The following is a 19,926-nucleotide window of genomic DNA, read 5'->3' on the forward strand; positions in this document are numbered from 1 at the left end:
TCTGAAATCGGATGTGTCTCATCATCAAAATCTGAAGAAAAACTACCAATCCTTTGGGCAATGCCTGGGAAAACCAAGGTTGGAAGAAAGTACCCACAGTGACGGGATGACGGGTTGTCCATGTTTTCTTGACCGTTCTTCTTAGTGGAGAACATAAATGTACACCGTGTTGAGCGTCTCTTCCTGGAGAGTTGGGCTCCCTGGGGGCGTGGGGGGGGGGCGCTGGGGACGTGCTGGTGGCTCCAGCAGGCACGTTTGTCACCCGTCTCCAGCATCTCCAGGAGCCCAGCGTGTCTTTACCTGTCATCTTCAAGGGACACTTTTATTGAGAGGCCTGGACTCAGGGTTCACTGCTGCCTCCTCAGGGAGGACTCTGAAAGTGGAGGTGAAGACCCAGAAGCCCCTTCTGAATTCTGTGTTCAATTCACGGCCTTTCCCTTTGGGGCTTCTCTCCCTCCTCTGCCAAGTGGAGGGCCGTGGCACTTTCTGGGTGCTGTGCAGAGGGTGAGACAGCTGTGGGGGGGGGGCTTCCAGGTGCTCCACCCATGTGCTCTGTCCTTGCTGACAAGTTCTGCAACTGTGATGGCACCTGTTTTTTCCTTCCAGGTTCCGAGGTGCGCCCATTATACCTGTGGCAGCCAAGCCCGGGGGACCCGAGGCCCCGGAAACAGAAGCGCCCCAGGGCATCTCAGAGCTCATTGAGGTACTGTCAGTGTGACTCCAGGTTGGCCCCGGCCCCGTCCCTGCCAAGCCAGGCCCCTTTGTGTCTTGCTAGGCCCAAGAGAAAGAAAGGGACACAGCCCCAGCAAAAGGACCCTGCGGGGGTCCCTTTACCCTTCTTCCCCAGGCTCCTCAGCACAGCTTCCTCGCCACCCTGCGAGAAACTTAACCCAAAATAGAATTACAGCCGCCACTACCCAGTCACGGCCCTGCAGAGTGTCCATGCCCTGTAAGCCTCTCTCTTTCCTTTCGCTTGTCAAACACTTACCTGGTGGTGCTGGCGTGCAGGTAGTAAATACAGTCCAACCTGAGAACAGTGCCAGACCACCATGCCACCGTCATGATGTTGGCTGCCAGACACCGCCAGGTTCTTTGCTGTATGGCCACAATCCGTCACAGGGACCCTGGGAGGTTTAAAATTGTTCACTCCCTTTTTACCAAGCAAGAGTCTGAGACCAGAGAAGTTAAGTGACTTGCCCAAGGCCCCACAATGAGCCCAGTGAGTACGTGGTGGACCAGAGTACAGCCCCAGGGTGGCTGTTGGGCATGGCCCTGGGTCCGCCTGCACCTGGACCTGAAGAGCCGAGGGAAGGTGGCCTGTGCCTGCCGTGTTTATGATTGGCAGCTCTGGTCTTGCTCACTTAGCAGGACACACGCTTTCTGTGTGAAACGTGGGTTTTTTTGTTTTTTTTTCCTTTTTCTTTTTTTTCTTCACCAGCTCCAGGGAGCACTGGCCTGGAAGCCTGAGGCAATTGTTTTTTCTAAATCAAAACCCACAAAAATGCTGCTGTGAAAGATGTTTGTATATTCCTTTAAGAAGCCAAGCCTGTTCAAATCTCTAGTCATTTTCCAAAAGAATTGTTATCACAAGAGTTTGGAACATTCACCATCAAATACTTCTTTGACAGCCTATTCCCTGACAGAGTCAGAAAGTAGCAAAATGAAAGGAACCCTCGAGCCTTTGTTTCCATTTGTTTGTTGGGAGTCAGCCCCGACAGCCCCAGCACATAGGTGGCCTGCGGAGAAGGCTGCTCCGGGCCAAGGCCGGGGAAGAGTTGCCGAGGGGAAGCGGAAGCACTGACTGGAGAGCACCACTGCCCTTGGGCAGCCGGTCCCGTCTCTGCCCCGGGCTTGGAGAGTGGCCTGCGGCCTGAAGAAACAGCTGCCAGCCCTGGACCAGATGCCCTCCGCCGACGCCCTCCCCACCTCCTTGCTTTCCCTCCATTCACTGGTCCTCCTCTGGGGCACAGGCCAGCTGCTGGGGACACTGGACGCACCCCCAGCCCGCAGAGGGGAGAACAGACCCCCACCCTGGTGTGCTAACTGCGGTGATGGGCGGAGGTGACAGCGCACAGAAGGGCGAAAAAGGCTTCCCAGCGGCCTGTGCCCGGGAGGCGGGTACCGTGGAGCTGGCTGGTGAAATGCCCGGTGTACCAAGAGGCCGGAGGGTGACGGCTCTCAAGCCTACAGGCCCAGGGAGGATGTGGCCAAGGGTGTCAGTGCCCTCAGCAGGCTGCCTGTGCCGCCATGGCGGGGGGAGGGACCCAGGGCCCAAGCTCCTATCGGAGAGGGGCACGTTGATCCCACTGAGAGAAGCCAGAGGCGGCGCCGCCAGGTGCCCTTTCCCTTCACGCTGAGAGGAGGACCAGCTTGTGTGTGTGCGGCCAGCTTGCCGGGCACCCATCCGTCCCCGCCACCTGCTCTCGGCCCCTCCCCTGCCAGGTGTGGCACCAGCACCTCTCTTCCAGCTCCTGACATCCCAGATCGACATCCCAGCAAGGGACCCCTCGGGGCCGTTCCTCATGTCCGTGGACCACTGTTTCTCCATCAAAGGGCAGGGCACTGTGATGACGGGGACCATCCTCTCGGGCTCCATCGGCCTCGGCGACAGTGTGGAGATCCCTGCCCTCAAGGTCAGTCTCACCTTGCCCTCCCTTTGGTCCCTCTTTTGCGGCAAGAGAGGGGTTGGGGCTTTGCCTCTGGGGCTGCCGCCCCGCTCCGTCCTCTCTGCTGCCTGCCTGGGTTCCAGAACCGCCACTGCCCTGACGCTCTTCTCGGCGCCGTGTGCTGGAGGCGCGGTGTGCTGCGGGGCCCTGAGCAGATGTCCTCACAGGCGGGCCGGGAGGCAGGGGCTCAGGACCCCGTGCTCGGCAGGCGCTGCGCTGCGTGTGAGCTGCCCTTTGCACGCTCCGGCATGGGGGGCCGGGTCCGTGGGATTGTTGGGGGGCCAGGGTCCGTGGATTGTTGCGGGGACCTTTGCTTAACCACCTTAGGCAAAGCATTTCACATTAAGGCAGTGGGAGCCTGGTGTCCTGAGAGTCGTGTAACCTGGCCGGTGTCCCCGTGAGACTCATGCTGTCGCGCCCCCTGGAAGGTGCCATGTTAACCCCTGGTGACTGGCGAGAAGGGGGGCCGCGGATGCCTCCCTGTCACCCCCACCTCTGGTTGCTGCTGCTCTGGCTCTGAGTGGAAAGAGGCGCGGTGCCCTTCTTTAGCCGACCTTCCTTGCCACCTTAATAAGCGCGAGAAGCATCCAGCCTTTCTGCCCACCCTTCCCTCCGGGGGGCGAACTGTGGGAACAAGGGTTTGCTTGAACTGGGAAGGCCCTACTGGGAGCTCTGGGGCCTGGATGGCCCTCGGGGCCTGAGAGAGCCCTGGAGTCAGGGCTGTGGTCTGTGTGCTGCCCTGGGCCAAGCTGCCCGGCAGGTACTGCCCGGGGCCAAGGGCAGTGCTCAGCAGGGGTGTTCCCGCAGGTCTGTGTGGGGTCGGCCTCAGAGACTGTCCGGCCCATTGGGTGCATCAGCCAGGGTCCCCCAAGAAGCAGGCTAAGTGGGGGGGTGTGGTGTGTGTTTCTGGGGGAGCAAGGGTGTACAGAGAGACCAGAGTGTGTGGGGGGTGTGTGTGTACGTGTGTACAGAGAGGCCCAGAATGACAGAATTCCCTCCCTCGCTCTCCCCTCCTTCAGGGAGCTCAGTCTTTTTCTGTTCAGGCTTTCATCTGATTGCTAAGTCCCCCACGCAAAGGCTCACCTGCTTTACTGCAGGTCCACCCACATACATGTTAATCTCATCCCCAGGCCCCTTCACAGAAACCTCCAGAATGACGTTTTACCAAGTAGCTGGGTGCCATGGCCCAGACAAGCGGGTACATAAAAGCCACCGTCATATAGCAGCAGGGGTGACGATGGCAGCGTCGATGACAGGATTGGTGGCTGTGATGCTAGAACAGGGGAGGCGAGGGGCCACTACTGGCACCTGTCCCTTGTGTCGGCCACTCCTGCCTAGGCAGCTCCTGGCGTGGGAGGATGACTGGTCTCTCCAGGTAAAGGAAACCGCAGGTTGCCGGCTCCTCATGCTCACGCTCACGCTCACTTCATGGTGGAGTGACTGCCGCTTCCTCCCGTGGGGCCGGGCGTCCAGGGGAGCGTCTCCTGACCAGGGAGGTCCAGCCAGGCTTCTGCTATGGACCCGAGGCTGGCCGGGCAGCGCCCCGGGCTCCCTGGAGCAGCGGCAGGGCCCGCCCTTCCTAGTCTTTGGGTCTCCCTTCGACACTGGGCTGGGCTCCCCTTCCCTGGCTGGTGGAGGACCTCCTCCGAAGACCATCTGGAAGGCTACTTAAATCCACGTTGTGCCAGGGCCCCAAAGTGCAAAGCTTAAGAAAATAAAGAGCAAAATTATGAAAATAAACTAAACCTATATTTAACAAAATTAAGATTATAGTAGTGCCTGCGTGCTAATTCTTAGCTGAGCAAAGCGTGAATCAAATGCTAGGCTTCTTTCCGTCCCCTCTGCCCCTCAGGCAGACCCCTGGGGACCACCCTGGTCCAGCATTCCTTTGGCCCTGGGAAAGGACGTGCCTGCAGCCTGGGAGAGCAGCTGGGGGCAGGAAGGGGGTGTCAGGAGAGGACTGTGTGGGGTGTAGGCCTCGAATTGGCGCCCCCAGCCTCGGAAGGTGCTCACTGAGGCGTGGCGGGATGGCGGGATGGCGTCGCTGCCGGGCTAGAGCTGGGCTTGGGGGAGGGGAGCGGAGGTCGCCCGGTGAGCGGGCAGGAGTGAGCGAGCAGCAGCGGGCTCCGTGGGCTGCCTCGCTCCTTCTGCCTTTCTAGAGATGGAACTTGCTGGTCAGGACCTGTGGGTCTGGGACTCGGCAGGTGCTCGACACAGCCGTCACCCTGCTCCCGCTTCCCCGGCTGTTCCCACCCTGCTCGGCCGCCCGCTCGCTGGCGACCTTCTGGCTTCCACGCCTGGCGCGCTGCGCTGTGAGTCTGGCCCAGGCACGTGACTGGGGGTGTGCCCGGCGAAGGGAGGAGAGGAATGAATGGGGGCGCCGCGTGGCACGTTCACAGGGGATGCCCGGGCTAGGACGTTCAGGCAGAGAAACAGGCTCTCAGGGGAGGTGGCGAGCGAGGCCACACAGCGCGTGCTGAAGAAACAGGGCTTGCCTCGTGGGCCCGGCTTGTCCGGAAAGGACCCGCGGAGAAGGCTCCTTTTGATGACAGGTCCCCTTGCCACACCTGAGAGACCCACTGGCTTTGAGGATGCTCTGTCAGCGGGATTACTGTCAGCCTGCACTGAAGAGACGGAGGGGAAACCCCAGTTTCTGAGGCATCCAGGAAGAGGGCTGAGCAGCGCCTCGCAGCCAACGCGCGTTGTCCTCCAAGCAAAGGGCCTCCAAGGGCAGAGCTGGTCACAAAGGCAGAGGCCAGAGCCAGCCCGGAGGTGGGGCCGGGGGAGCTCTGGGGCCCAGCGGGGCGTGAGCTGCCAGGCCCAGACACCCAGTGGTTCTCAGGCCCAGACACCCAGAGTGGTCTTGGCTCTGCGGGATTTCAAACTTGCTTGGGAGCAGGGACCGCCATGTTGCTCCCCATTTCTCCCTTTGGGCAGGGGGTCCGCGTCCTCGGTCTGTATGTGGAAAGCAGGTGGCTTGTGTTCTAGTTTCGCAGGCCGAGGATGGACCAGCCTCAGAGCAGCACCTCAGCCTAATGGGTGATGAGGTCTGGGCCTTTCTGAGCTGATGAGACTTGATGAGACTGGGCACTTCACTTGCTGCCGTGAGAGGGCTGAGTGTATTTTTTCATGGGCATCAGGGGGGTGGTGGTGGGGTGAATTGTGGTGACAAGAGGCGTGGCATCCAGAGCCTCAGAACATGGCTTCTTTGGCACAAGGACCTTTGCAGATGTAAAGTACAGAGCTCAGGATGGTCCCTCCTGGATGGGGGTGAGGGGGGGCCTCTGTATCCAGTGACAAGGGTCCAGGGACACAGACACTCAGGGAGAATAAAGGGCAGGTGACGATGGATGTGCAGCCTTACCCCAGGGAGCACGTGGTCACCCACAGCCTCCAGGAGAGAGATCTGGGCGGAGCGCTCTCAGAGACACCAGCGGGAACTAACCCCACTAACATGCTGATTTTGGACCTTTAGCCACGGACTGTGCGAGAACAAGTAACTGTTGTTCTAAGCTACCAATTTGTGGTCATTAGTCATGGCAGCCTTAGGAGACTAAGACGGATTTTGGATGCAAAGGACTGAGTCCTGTAGGTCCTTTGTGATCTTGGGCAGGTCCCTTGACTCCTCTGAGCTTTCTTTGAGGATTTAAGGCCAGAGCTCACCCCCGGGGGTGACTGAGTGCCTGTGAACACTGAAAGACCTCGCGGGTTAGCGACGGACCCAAAACTGTCACCCCGACGGCCCGCCTGTTCATTCCTCTCTTCCTGCGATTCCCGCCTGACAGGTGAGAAGCCGGGGCTGGGCTGTTACTGCACTGGACAGCAGGGCCAGCATTTGGGCTTGTTGGGCGGCTGCAAAGACCAGGCTCTGTCACGGTACCTGCTGCTCCTGGACCCGCAAGGAAGTCTTAGGAGTGTGGCATTTCCTCTGCCCCTGGGGCAGCACCCGCCAGCCTCTCGAGCAGCTTTGTCGCCAGCCTATGGTCCCTCAGGCCGCAGAGCATAGGAAAGCGCGTTCAGAAACTCCTGACCTCCCCTCACCTCCGCCCTCCACTAAGCCGTAATTGGTGGCTGGTGCCTACTGGGCACTGGGGACGTCGCAAGCAGGGCCTTTACGCTAGATGGCCTCTCCCCAAGCCCAGCGACACCCCTGTCAGAATTCTCTAATGGACTTGGACACGTCTGACCGCTTGAACTCCCTCAGAGGCGGGGCACAGCCACTCCAAATAAACAGTCACATTCCCCTCCTGGCCGGGGCTGCCAGACCCTGGCCCCTGTTTCTGCTGCCCACGTCCGTTCCCAGCTGGGGCCCATTAGCCGAGCAAGGATATGTTGGGGTGTAGAGGGTGAAGGGGAAAGCCAAATTCCATGTAGACCCAGGGTGTTTTAAACGCCAGCTCCAGCTCCTCTTGGGCCTGTCGGCTCTCTCATCCTCGGCCTGGAACATCCCTCTGGTAAGACTGGCTCTTGGGACCTCAGCCGGTGCTGTTTCCAGCGACTGGAGATCAGGTGGTAACATCAGAAACTGCCAGAGCGCAGACTGTGAGACGAGCCAAGTGGGCCGGGAGTTCCAAGGACCTTGCCCAGCTCTGGGGCCACAGGCCGGTTCCCCAGGCTTTCTCTTTCCCTGGCTCAGCCCCCCGCGTGCCAGGCTGTGTCCAGGGCCTCTGGACGACTGAGCTGGTGCCGCCCAGGGACGATGGCTGTGAGGCCCCTAAGAGGAGCACAGGCTTGCCACCTGGAGCGAGGCCTCCGCTGTGAGCCCCACAGGCACAGCAGGCCGTCCATGGGGTCAGACACAGTCTTTCAGGGCTGCTAGAGAGTTATGGGCATGGAAATGCACCTCCCAGCCCTGGATAGGTGTGGGGAAGTGGTGTAGCTAGGTCTGGAGGTCTATTAGTTACTGAGACGCTTAGAGAAAAGTTCTGATTCGTTAGCATGTTTGTTGAGATTTATTTTCCTCCTAATAAAATCTCCACAAAGGACAAAGGCCTTGAATGTTACTGGGCAGCGTCACTTTTACTTCTGCCTCAGCCCCTGGGGGCTAATCACAAGTTCGAGGTGAGACTGAGGCACCCGGGGAGACTCCACTTTCTTGGCCCAAAAGCCTGCAGCCGGGACTCTACTGGTGAGACGCCCAGCTGGAGGGTGAGCCGCCCGCGGGGAGGTGAGCAGAGGCCTGAGACGGGGCGCCGGCTTGGAAGCAGAGCCCAGCCCTAGGGAGCGGTGAGCCCGCCCCGGACTCAGTGTGTGGAGACGCCTGGTCTCCGTGCTGGGCCGTCAGGCTCATCTGCTGCTCAGGACAAACGACAAGGACACTCTTGCTCCTGGACTCATGAGCACAGTCGTGAGAGGCATCTCCTTGGCTGGGCCAGGGGCGCTCATCCCCGTGGCCAGGACAAGGCCTAGCTGGAGCTGGGGTGGCAGGGGGTGGTGGGGGGTGGGCGGGGAGCAGTGGTTCCCTGAGAAGGTTGAGGCACTAGCTGTGGGAAATGCAGGACAGTGCTGGCCGGCCACCCTGGAGGTGTCCGCCACGGTGCTCCTGGTCCTCGCTGGGAGGCCGGTCCTGGGCCCAGAAGGGCAGAGCTTGGCCGCTCCCACCACCGGCAGGGGTGGTTGCTCCTCCGCCAGGAGCCTGTGGGCTGGGGTTAGCCCTGAGGACACAAGGCCATTCGGCGACGCGCTTGCAGTAGGGCCTGCCCGTGGGGATTGCGTCTTCCCGACCAAGCTCACGAACCACCTGGGTCCTTCCTCCTCGCAGTGACTCTGTGGGGTGGCCAGAGCTTGGGTGCCCTGGACCCCCTCCCTCACACGGTGGCTCTGCAGCCTTGCCCTTTGCCTCACCTTCTGCCTTGGGGGCCTGAGTCACATCCACAACAGTAATATCCTGCTGTCTCCCTCGCGAGGCCTGGCAGAGACAGGACTGGCAACAGGAGAGGATGGAGGCGGGCCCCGGAGCAGGCAGGAGCAGGGCAGGGTTTCTCGCTGCAGGTGCTGCGGTCACACACGTGTGTCCAGCATCCTGAAGGTCTCGCAGGCTGCAGGATGCTGCTCCAGACGCACCTTTGTCCCGTGGGATTCAATAGAGGACCAGGCATTCACAGTGGCCGCCAGAGTCTATAGTGTGTGCTTAGCCCACCCACCCCGGGGGGGGCATGAGGAGGCCCCTGAGTCCTTACCTATGTCCCGCTCACATCAAATGCCCTCACTGGGGGGTGAGCTAGACTGGAAGCCCCTGCAGCTGGTTTCAGAGCTGCCCTTTCGCTCTGCCTGTTCCCTTCGTGGTGCGACGGGCCTTGTTCTCGAGGCTGGAAGTCCCAGGACACCCTGAGGACCAAGCAGGTCCAGGCAGGGGCATGGCTGCCTTGTGCAAGAGCGGCCTGAGCTCATGACAGCGGGTCTGCCTTCGATCCCGAGAGGCCTCAACGTTTCACACTGTCCTTTGCAGAGAGGGGATCCTGGCTCTCCCAGACGGAGGGTGGGCATCCTCTGAGGAAAGGGTGGCAGCCCGAAGTGACTGGACAACCCCACCCAGCTTAGTCCTGCCCCCGATGTGTCCCTTCTGCAAAGCTGTCAGCTCACTGGCTCGTGTCTGGTATGCGTTTGTACCCCGTTCTCATTGCTCAGTGAGGGTCGAGGCCATATGGGCCCAGGTTGGCCTGCAGCTACCAGTGTGCCCTGCCCTTCGGGACCCTAGTGCCTGAGACCACAAAGAAGTCCTGCTCCGGGTGCGTGTACTGCCCTGGCAGCTGGCTGCAGGCAGGAGCTGCTAGTGAAGCTGTGTGGCCCTCTCAGGACCCACCCGGAGCGGAGTGCAGGTGCCCCTGCCCCTCACGGCCACGGGGGTGGAGATTGGGCTCCCAGAGGCTCTGCCAGGTTGGCACCCCATGGCAGCTCTCACTCTAAGCAAATTATTTAGCCTCTCTGCGCTTTGCTCCGTCGTCTGCCAAGTGAGGCAATAGCATGGCCTTCGTCAGAGAGTCGGCGAGCGGGTTAAGGGGTGACAGTCTCCCACCTGCCTGGGTTCCCCACAGCAAGCGTCAGCTGTCGTCACCACCACAAGGAGCTGGCCTTCGGTGGCCTCCCCGCACCCTCCCTGTGGCGCTGTCCGCTGGGCTGTGTGGGGAGCAGACGCTGAGGAGGCCTGGTGGGGTTGTGGGGGGCACGCCGACCTCAGGTAGCTCCACGGGACCCACAGCGAAGCCTTGGCACCCCAGGTTGGAAACCGCTCTGACAAATCAAAACTCCCTGAGTGACATTCATTTGTTGTTTCTGGGAAGCGATAGCGATTTGATTGACAAGCAGGCTGATGGGCGCTTGGCACAGCCTGGCTCGTGCCCGGGAGCTGTCTGCTGTGTGCTCAGGAGCCAGGGTCTGGGTCCCAGCTGTGTGACCTTGGGCAGGTCACTCCTCGCTGTGCTGCCTTCGCAGGGGCGCCAGGACCGGCTCCCCAGCAGCGGGCCGCTCAGGGCCGCTCACCCCGCGGAAGTCAGGGGGGCTCCCTGAGAGGCACCCAGCCGTGGCCTGGCAGTGGGGTGCAGATGACGGCCAGCTTGCCGAGATGCCGGTGCCACAGCCCTCTGGGGTGCAGCAGCCAGTCAGATGTGCGTGTCTTGGCGGGGAGTGGAAAACGTGTGCTGGCGGGCCCCGGGGGACTCCTCTGCCCGGAAGTGGAGCCCAGCCAGGGTCAGCGCACCGGCTGGAAGCAGTCTTGCTGCAGAAAATGCTCGGTCAGCTGCAGTGGACGGTGCCTGGCTGTGCCCAGCGTGAGCCTGTGTGCCACCTGGCTCTCAGACGGGGCTTTGGTCTTCGCCCGCTGCTGCCATGCTGCCCTGGAGGCACATTCTGGTTGCACACGCGTGAAGCCAGCCCTGCCGACAGCCCCTGCGCCTCGTGCAGGGTCAGGCGCTGAAACGGGAGCGCCCAGGTGCCCCTGGAAGCCTGAGGAGCTGGGGTGTAGGGTGGGGAGCAGGCTACTCATGTGGGAAAGGTGCTAGGTAGGAATAGCTTCCAGGGTGGCCCCCACCCTGCTCCCCAGATGGGGTATTGAAACCACGTCTCAAAGGAGGCCAGAGAGCTTGGCCAGGCGTCCCGTGTAGAAGGAAGAGCCTGTGGCGATGCCAGGGACATAGCGCCTGGTCTGTCAGAGGTCATTGCCAGAGTCTGGGCAGGGGTGCGGTGGGCAGGTGGTTTCGGTGAAAGACCACCGGAAGTCTGGGCTCTGGGCAGTCGGGAGGATGCTCTGAGGCCAAGTGTGGGAGAGGAGGCCTCAGCTGGAGTCTGGACCTGTGGGTTCTGTGGGGCGCACAGGACACCCCTCAGCCTGTAGGTGGCCAGTGCTGCGCCCCAGGAGCCGCAGGGGTGCCGGTGCTCACCACTGAGTCCACCTTTACTCCCTCTTGCCCAGCCGCTGTGAGCGCTGGTGCCCTGCCCCGCTGCTCTTATCCCCCCTCGGCCCGCCACACCCACTGGGCTCAGTTCCCAGCTTGGTCCCTGCGCCTTGCCCACAGGCTGGAATAAAACCCCCGGTGGAATCGGGGCCTGGAGGCGCCCAGCCCACTGTTGCTTACGCTCAGTTGGGGATGAAGGCGGCTTGGTCAGAATCACCTGGGCTGTGCATTAAGAATTCCTGGGCCCACACCAGGTCCCCGGTCTCAGCAGGAGCCGGGGAGTGAGTGTCTGTACTGGCCCCCCAGGGCTTTCACCTTGTCGGCAGTTAGGGTTTGGGCTCTGGACTTGGACAGACGGGTTCAGGGCCTTGATTTGCCGCGCGGCCTTGTGTTGTCTCCTGAGCTTCAGCTGAGGGGGTCACGGTGGGAAGTAGGGGGAGTCAGAATTTCTGAGGTGGCGGGTGCACTCAGCACCCATCATTGAGCACCCACTGTGTGCTTGGGGCCAGGCCAGGTCAGAGGGAGCGAGGGCGAGCAGGCAGGTCACATTTCTGTCCTGGCAGAATTACTTGTACCCTCAAGGACAGCAGCAGATAAGTGACCTGGCTTGATGTATCTTGCAGTGACGTGATCAAGACAAGGAGATGAGGGCTTCTTGAGTCAGGGAAGCTAAGGAGCTGGTACAGGCGGGATCTTGGTGGCCCAAAGGCAAGTTTGGCCACGATGGGGACCCACATGGGAGTGAGCTCGACACAGGCCCTGTAGGAGGCACCGGGGCCTTGGCGACCACGCTGAGGGTCTGGGTTCGACTCTGAGCGCGGAGCGAGCCCCGCAGGCCAGCCTGGAGCCCATGGGGAGCATCTGTGGGGAGTCCCCCTGCTGCCTGGCATCTTTCTGGGGCTCCATGTGACCCCTTTGTTTTTATTTTTCTTGTTAAAGGAAAGTTGAGCATTCTCTGAGTGCACATAAAGCCGATACACCACTTAAACAGAATATTTATAATTCCTTCTTTTAAGAAATAAAACAATAATAAAAATACCATAAACATTGCTTTAATTGTTCACAGGCTTCAATCCCCAGGAAAGGGCAAGTGAGATGTCTTATTAAAATAAAGGCACTTGCCTGCTTTTGTTTGAAGTTTTGCTAAAATCCTTTTTTATAACATGTTCTTATTTAAAAATAAATTCCAGTCATTCAAAGGTTTTTTCTTTGCAAAAGTATTGAAATGAGATGATTCAGGGCAAGGGCATTGCAGGCCTGGCCGGCCTGGGTGAGCGGCCCTGTCTGTGGTGCAGCTGCGGCCCTGCCCTGCCCTGCCGACAGCACAACGCCGCCGCCTCGGCTGGCTGCTGGTGACCCGCGTGTGAAGCTGCAGACGGGGCGGGGGGTGGTGGGGTTGCTGGGATGACCCGGCTCCGCGGGGCTGTGCCTGCCGTCCGCCGCCGGCACCCACCTCCCCTGCACATGGGCGCAGGGATGGTGACGCCTGAGGTCGGGCCATCTGGGGACAGGGCAGCTTTCTCTGGCAGCAGCTGGCAGGGGACTGACGTCAGCGGAGGTTCAGAGCGGGCCTCTGGGATCCGAAGGAGGAGGCCTTATCTGGGAGAAGAGGAGCAGGGGCGCGAGCCGACAGGGCTCCAGGCAGAGGGAGCAGGAGCGCCGAGGCCTAATGGTGGCACACAGCGCAGTGAATTTGAGTCTGAAAGAAAGGCCTTTTGGCGGGAGCCCAGAAAATCGAGGTGCTGTGGAGATGGGTGGGCGCAGACCACACGAGGGCCAAAGGTGCTGGCCTCTGGATATGCTCGTTTCTGGACAGAGCAGGCAGCTCGGAAGGGCGAGTGCACCTGCACTTGTCTGCTGAGCGGGCAGGTGGCACAGAGAGCGGATTCCAGGGGCGCCAGCCGGCCTTTCTGGGACACTGTCAGGAGCTTGCAGAGGCCCGGGCAGGTTGATATGGTCAACCCAGGGGCTTGGGGGTACTTAAGAAGAGGGTTAACCAGACTTGGTGGGGAGGACAGATACGGGGAGGCTGGCGAGGAAGTCGGCCCCGGTGACTTGAGCTCTGGCTGAGTAGTGGGCTGAGTGGTGGAGCCATTACGGGAAGCGGCGTCGGCGAAGGTCTGGCGGACAGTGGGGGCAGAGTGGGGTGCATGGGTGGGCTTTAATAGGCCTGAGGGGCTGGGGGACATCCGATGGAAGAGGAGGTCTAGGAGGACCGCTGATACGCAGGTGAAGCCTGGGGAAGTTTGGGGTAAGGCGAGGGTTGTGGGCTGTTGGCATATCCAACCTCTGCAGCCGGGGCCTCTGGCAAGGAAAGATAAGAAACACCAAAAAGCAAGCTTCAGCTCTTTCTTCCAAGGTTTTACTTCTGGTGCAGCAGCCTTCCTCCTGCCCTGGGCTCCGGCGCCTTCCAGTTCTGAGAGAGGAGGGTCTGCGGAGCGTTCCTGGGATAGAGGGGAGGCTGTTTCTGGGGGCCTTGGCCTTCGTCAAGCTTGCAGACACCCCAGGCCAGCCCGGGTGGAGCGGCCGGCGGCAGGCCCCGGTGCCAGTGCGGTCTGTGCCGCGTCCGGCTGGGGAGGGCAGCGCCGTGTCCCCAGCCTCCACGCGCAGCGAAACAAACGGGTGACTGGGCGGAAGGTCAGGAGTTTAAGAGCTTGTTTTATTCAGGACGGGGTAAGAGACAGGAGGGGAGTGCGCGGGTTTTATATGTGGATCCTGGTATTTTCTTTTGAGTTGGGGCGGAGAGTGGTCGGGGCAGGGAGGGGAGGCAGCCCGCCAGAGGGAACGTTGCCAAGCAGAGCGCCGCTAATGCGAACCATACGGCAGGGCCCATCTCCTGGCCGGCTTAATGCAGTCCTTGCCGGCAGGCGGGCGGGCGGGCAGGAAGGCGGCCTGGGCAGTGGGCCTCTTAACCCTTCGGGTGCTGGCCGCCAGGAGGCCTCGCCTGCCCCCAGCCCCCTGGATGTGGACGTTTGGGCCCCCTGATTCTCTTTTCTGAGCGTGGTAAGATGCCGGGACGCCCCCGGCTGTTCCAGACTCCACGGCAGCGGCCCACGCTCCCAGCTGTGACCAAAAGCCTCCGGACATTCTGAATGTCCCTGGCTGAGAACTGGCGGCCCCACTGAGCTGCCCGGCCCCGACCTGGACTCTGACTGGCCCGCGGCCTGGGGGGGGCCTTTCCTGCATGCAGCACCCCTTCTGTGGGACCCTGACTTGGCTGAGTGTGGGCGGGGCACCTTCGCAGGAAGGAGGTGGCCCTGAGGTCAGAGGGGAGCGGTGGCCTGGGCACCTTCGCAGGAAGGAGGTGGCCCTGAGGTCAGAGGTGGCCTGCCAGGGCTGCAGGGTTAGCGGGAGCCAGCAGGGCTGGCCTTCTGCTGGGGGCCACTGCCTGCCTCGGCGACCCTGCTGTCAGTGGGGGTCTGGTCGCCTGGAAGCATCGATGTGGGCTGTGCACATCCGTGGGCAGCCCACGGAGGGAGGCGGTGGTGCCGTGAGCAGCCGCAGGCAGGCGCTGGGGCCGGGGCTGGTGGCGGGAGGAAGCTCCACCGGCAGATTCCAGTCGGGGCTGGTCCTTTCGTAGATATTTTGCGAAAAAATAGGATACACGTATTGTTCGACGCAAAAGCACATCTCTGAGCAGTGTGTATGACTTGGTCCCATTTATACAGGAAAACTGTCCACATATGTACATAATGTTTATATATAAATGCATCCAAGGAGATCTGAGAGGAGACACAGCAAACTGTGAATAGTGGTTACATCTTGGGGGAATGAGGGAAAGTGGAATTTAGGGGCCTGAAAGAGAGCTTTTATGTTTCAGTCTATGTAATTGGTGTTCAAATCTTTTACAAGGAGCTTGTATTCATCTGTTTCTTGTGTGGCTTTTATGAAAGAAGAAATACAAAGAGCCAGAGAAAGAGCAACTTTTGTTCTGCGCTTCCCGCTTCTCTCACCTCCCTCGTGCCCTCGCTCTGTTTGGACCCTGGGAAGCCTGTCTGCCGGGGAGGCCTGGCCTGGGAGCCTGGCACGGCCTGGCTCTGTGTCCGGGGGGCGGGGAGGGCACCTCCTCCCCAGAGGGCTGCCGCGGCCCCTGCTCCCGCCCCCTGACCCTCGGTCACCTGCCCACCTGGGGTCCCGCACCCCCCACCCCCGGCAGCCTGCCCTTGGCCTGGGCTCCTGCAGCCCCCACCGCACCCCGGTCCCTGCGCCCCGGCCCCGCAGGTGGCGGCCCCCTGCCTCCTCCCCTGACCCGCCGCTTCACTCCTTCTCTCAGGCTTCCAGGTGCTTCTTGTCTTCCTCACTCGTCTCTCTCCAGACTCCCCTCCCCTCGCTGCGCCAGAGGTCTTGCTAGTGACCTTTCTCTCTGCTGTCTGGTGGCCTCCTGCCCCTTGGCAGGACGTGCACATTCTGCTGTCCCTCTGGCACAGGCGGCCACCACTCCGATGACTTTCCAGAAGGCAGGCCCCGCCTGCTTCTCCCCACCTACCTCAGCCCGGCACAGATGAGCGTCCGCCCCGCAACCCGCCCGCTCACAGGTACCACAGCAGGTGCTGTTCTCTCGCTTCCCACCAGCTCAACATGCATTTGCACCCCGACCTAGTGGGTGAGGAGGAGCCAAGGCCAGAGAGGTGCAGCCACTTGTCCAGGCTCACGGATGTGAGGCAGAGCGCGTGCCCTCCACCTGGCCTTGGGCCCTTCTGTGAGCCTGCAACTGCTCTTAACATCATGGAGCCAGCCCCCCACTCGAGGCCCGGGTTCCCAGGTTTCTGCTGCAGCTGTGGGGGTCCCGGGAATGACCCTGCCCTGCTGGCCTACGGCTCTGCAGACCTCCTGGGTCATCCTCCGTCTTAGTTGAAATCGTAGGGCTTTGAGGGAGGGTTTGGGGTGAGGCGGCGAGTCCAGCTGAGTTCCGCTCAGAGCGGTGCTCTGCAGATGTGCACTGTGGGCTGGTGCCAGCTGTGTATGTTGGGGCAAGAGGCTGGGAGAGTGGAGCGGCCGACCCCTTTGGAGTTTTTGGAACCTCAGGAAGCCAGGCAGTGGAGGGGTTTGGCCCTGAAGTTTTGCGAGCATGTTCGCTGTGGAGACACCTTGGTGGAGAGCAGTGTGTGGGTTGGGTCTGTCTTCCGAACGGGACTGGGAAGGCCAGAGCTGGTGGCTCAGCAGCCTGGGCCCTTCCCCGGGAGCCCCTCGCCCCTGACCTCGTGGTGGGCCAGCTTGTGAACCTGCATTCACGGGAAGGTAGGGAGGCCAGCAGGAGGCCTCCGTGCTCCCCCCTGGGCGCGGCTCCTGGGCTCTGTGCCTTCCTGCTTGCCGTGGGCCGTCGCCAGAGACTCGGCCTGTGGTCCTCGGCGTCTCGCAGTCCGTGGCGGGGTGGGAAGCATCAGTCGGATTGAGTCAGTGGTGGGGTCTGGGGCAGGCGCGTTGCAGACCTGGTTCTTTCTTGGCTCCGGGCCTCGATGGGTTTCTGACAGGAAATGCCCCGGGAATTCGGCCATCTCACCGAGGGGGGCTCTGGACTCCCACAGCACGGGCCGCGCGCCCGCGTCACCTGGCCCCTGCACACACGCCCAGCTGAGGGGGTGGTCTGGAGCAGGGGACTGGCCGGAGGGGCCGGAAGGGGCAGCGCCTCCCGCTGTGAGCAGAGCGCTGGCCTCCTGGCCCCGCTGGCGGTTTGCTCCTGTGACCCACCTGGAATGCCAGCGACCAGGGCGAGGAAGTGGGTGGCCGTCCGGGTCCCGGCCAGGAGAACGTCGCTGCAGCCTCCCTCCCGCGCCGGCTCGGTTCACAGGGAGCCCTTTGAGGGGCTTTTTGATGTGCACCCTGGATGTTTGGCCTGACCGAGTTTGTTTGCTTAAGCATTACTCCTGCCAGTTCATTCGGACCTTCTCTTTCTTTTAAAAATATGCTGCTTGCCAAAGGTTATTTTGGATCTGTTTTTGTTTATCAGGTAGAATTGTTCCAGCGCAATTGGAAGCAGACCCGCACGCTGACACGCGCTCGCCTCCTGCCAGGGCACGCGCACACGTGCACACGCAGGGCTTGCGGAGGCCAGGCCAGGCCTGGAGCCCACGCGGCCCTGCGTGCACCCAGCACCTCCTTTCCCCAGGGGCTTTGTGGCCTGAGGCTTTTATCTTCTGGGTGCTAGCGGTGGTCGAGGTCGGCGGGGGCGGGAGCCGGGGCTCACCTCTCGGGAGAGGCAGTCTGTGGCAGTGATGGAGCCTAGGGGTCAGTTGGCTTGAGTGGGGCCTTGACTCTGCCGAGGTGTCTGCGGACCTGGGCTTCCTGCGGTCTCCCCACCCCCCAGAGCCCTGTCAGCCTCCCTGCCGGGTGCGGGCGCCGCCTTTGGGAAGCAGCAGGCTGTCTACAGTCTGCAAAGGGGGAGGGGGCAGAGTGTCCCCACATGCCCGGTTCCGGTCTGAGCCACCACTTCTTGAGGATGCAGTTGGGTGCTGCCTGCCAGAAGACCTGCAGTGAACCTCTGAAAATGCCTCTCTCTCCTCTGGGCCTGCTGTGGGGGAGGGGGTTGCTGCTTAGAAAGCTCTGCACCCCTCCTTGGGACCTCTTTGTACCTGGGGGGCACAGAGAGGGATGGTGGTTAAGGTCACCCTCCTTTCGATGCTAGGTTGGCAGCTTGGGGTCTCCCTGCGAGGGGCTCTCTACCCCGAGGTGTGCACAGTTAGCTTGTCGGTGTGATTGCTGGCCGCAGAGCTCACTCTTGAGCGTAAGCTATGAAGGGCATGCACGAGCTTTCCTGAATGCCGGCGGGTCAGGTGTTCCTGCTCTGACGCCACCGAGCTGGTTGCGGGGCTGGTGGCGCGTCTCCTTGCGTCCCCTGATCAGCTCCGGCCCGCGCTTTGCCCTCAGGCAGGCTCTGGTGGAGCCCTGGGCTGCGCCTGGGCCACATTCCCTCAGCTGATGTTCAGCCCTTCAGACCCCACACCCAAGTGGGGCACCCAGGACTTGGGGGCCACCATCAGGGACCTGGCTGGAGGGCACACGGAGCCCCATTGCCCCTCGCCAGAGCTGGTGCCCCGGGCCTGTGACAGCCAAGTGGTGCCGCCTGCAAGACCTTCTGTCTCAGGCCGGGGAAGGCCCCACGGAGCGCGAGTGGTGGGAAACTCATCCTCCCCCCACTCCAAGCAGGAGGGGTGCTCCGTTCTTAGCATCTACTTCAGATGTGCAGAAAGTGCTTATGGAGCAGTCAGCGTGACTGAAGGGTGTAGACAGGCGCTCCGGTCCCGCCCGCTGGAGAGAAGCATAGACGCCATTTGTCGACACCGTCCAGGGACGGCTCCGGTGACACACAGGTGGCCGGCCACCGAGTCTCGTGGTCTGCACCGTGTCGCCTGCTCCTGCCCCTCGGTGTAGACGCCACACTGCTCAGTCAGTAGAAGCTGCCTGTGTAGCTAGGGGTAATTACGTCTTATCAGAGTTTAGGAATCTTTGTAAAATGTGTTTATATGCCCCGCTTTCCTCGAACTCCTCAGTTCTTCCCAGATCGCTGCACACAACTTCATGTTTTCTTGACGACTCAGCTCGTTCCGATGACCCACCGGTTGATATTAAAGGACTGGAGCTGGGGGAGCGCGTGGTCTGTTGGCTCCTCTGTGAACTCACTACCCAATGGGCCTGTGCAGGGAGCGCCCCGGCCTGAGCAGCTGCCGGCGCCCCTTCTCCCAGCCCTGCGCGCCTCGCGGAAGCGGGCTGGGCCCCTGCGCTCCTGAGGGGCTCCTGAAGGGAAGGCCCCCACCCACTCCTGTACCCCAATAGCCAGGGGCACACCAGAGGTGTGGGAGCAGAAGGGGGCACCCACCCTGGCTGGGAGGCCTACTTGAGGGGCCCAGGTGGGTCCAGGTGAGAGGGCGTGATGGCTGGTGTTGGGGGTCTTGGGAGCAACAGCGGGCTGGGTCCAGGGGCTACCCAAGGAATCCCGACACGTTGGACGCGGCAGAAGAGGAAGACGGAGGGCTGGTGAGCGGCTCCCCGCTATCTGGCTCATGCACCAGATGGGTGTTGGCTCTGAGGATGGGGGAGACTCGTGGTGGGGGTGAGGCTGCCCTGGTGTGGGGCTCGGCGCTGTGAAACCCGTGAGTGGAGAGCGCGGAGCTGTCCCTGAAGGCTGGACGCTGCGGGCGTCTGCTGGAGCCCGGAAGGCTGGGCTGAGGCTCAGCGGGGCCAGCGGAGGACCGGACAGTGAGCTGGCAGGGAGTGGCCGGCCAGGCCTCGGGCGCTGCCGCTCCCTCCCCCGCCTGAGTCCCGTGCCCACCTTCTGCACTTGGTGCCATCCTCTCCCACCGAGCGCTCACCGCCGCCCCCTCTGCAGCCAGCTCCCTTCCCCAGCAGCCATGTGGGCACCAGCCCGGAGCCCCTGGCGCCCCCAGCAGTCTGTCCAGCCACAGGCATGGGGGTCCCCATCCGTGGGGCCTGGGGCGTGTTTCCTGTGCTGCGTGGACTTCACGCTGTTCCCTTCCAGCCAACTCACTTTACCATTTAAAAAATTTATTTAAAAAGGGAACTTGATAATAGCCGTGAACCCATGAGTTTGCTAACTTTATTTTTTTTCTCCTCTGGAATTTGATATAAATACTTCTCCTACATCTGTTTGCATTCACCAGGAATACGTAGCATCGCTCTCTGTGTTTAAGGCTGTGTGTCAGCGGTGCCCCAGTGACCCTCCTCCTCCGAGCTGCTCTTCTCACTCACCCTTGCGCCCTGGGTCTGCCTGTGCCGAGGTGCACCCGCAGGGCCGGGACGTGGCAGGCCCGGGGCTCCGCCACGTGACTCGGCCACCCGTGTGGGGCCGTCCGTCTCCTGATGGACAGTCGCGTCTCGTCTTCCCTGAAGACCCTGCACGCACTGGTGGTGTGGTT

At 61.6% G+C, this 19,926-nt stretch overlaps 1 protein-coding gene across 2 annotated transcripts in view; it reads left to right on the forward strand.

The window, feature by feature from the left end:
* Positions 1–19,926, forward strand: part of EEFSEC (eukaryotic elongation factor, selenocysteine-tRNA-specific) — a 180,798-nt gene that overhangs the window by 82,386 nt on the left and 78,486 nt on the right. For both annotated transcript variants that reach the window (XM_004692327.2, XM_012732218.1), the window contains exons 3-4: positions 607–703; positions 2,469–2,633. In XM_004692327.2, the coding sequence (XP_004692384.1) occupies positions 607–703; positions 2,469–2,633 (262 nt within the window). The remainder of the gene's footprint in view (positions 1–606; positions 704–2,468; positions 2,634–19,926) is intronic.

Source organism: Condylura cristata, unplaced genomic scaffold (assembly GCF_000260355.1).
Source record: "Condylura cristata isolate star-nosed mole 26May11 unplaced genomic scaffold, ConCri1.0 scaffold00033, whole genome shotgun sequence".
In the NCBI taxonomy this organism is placed as follows: domain Eukaryota; kingdom Metazoa; phylum Chordata; class Mammalia; order Eulipotyphla; family Talpidae; genus Condylura; species Condylura cristata.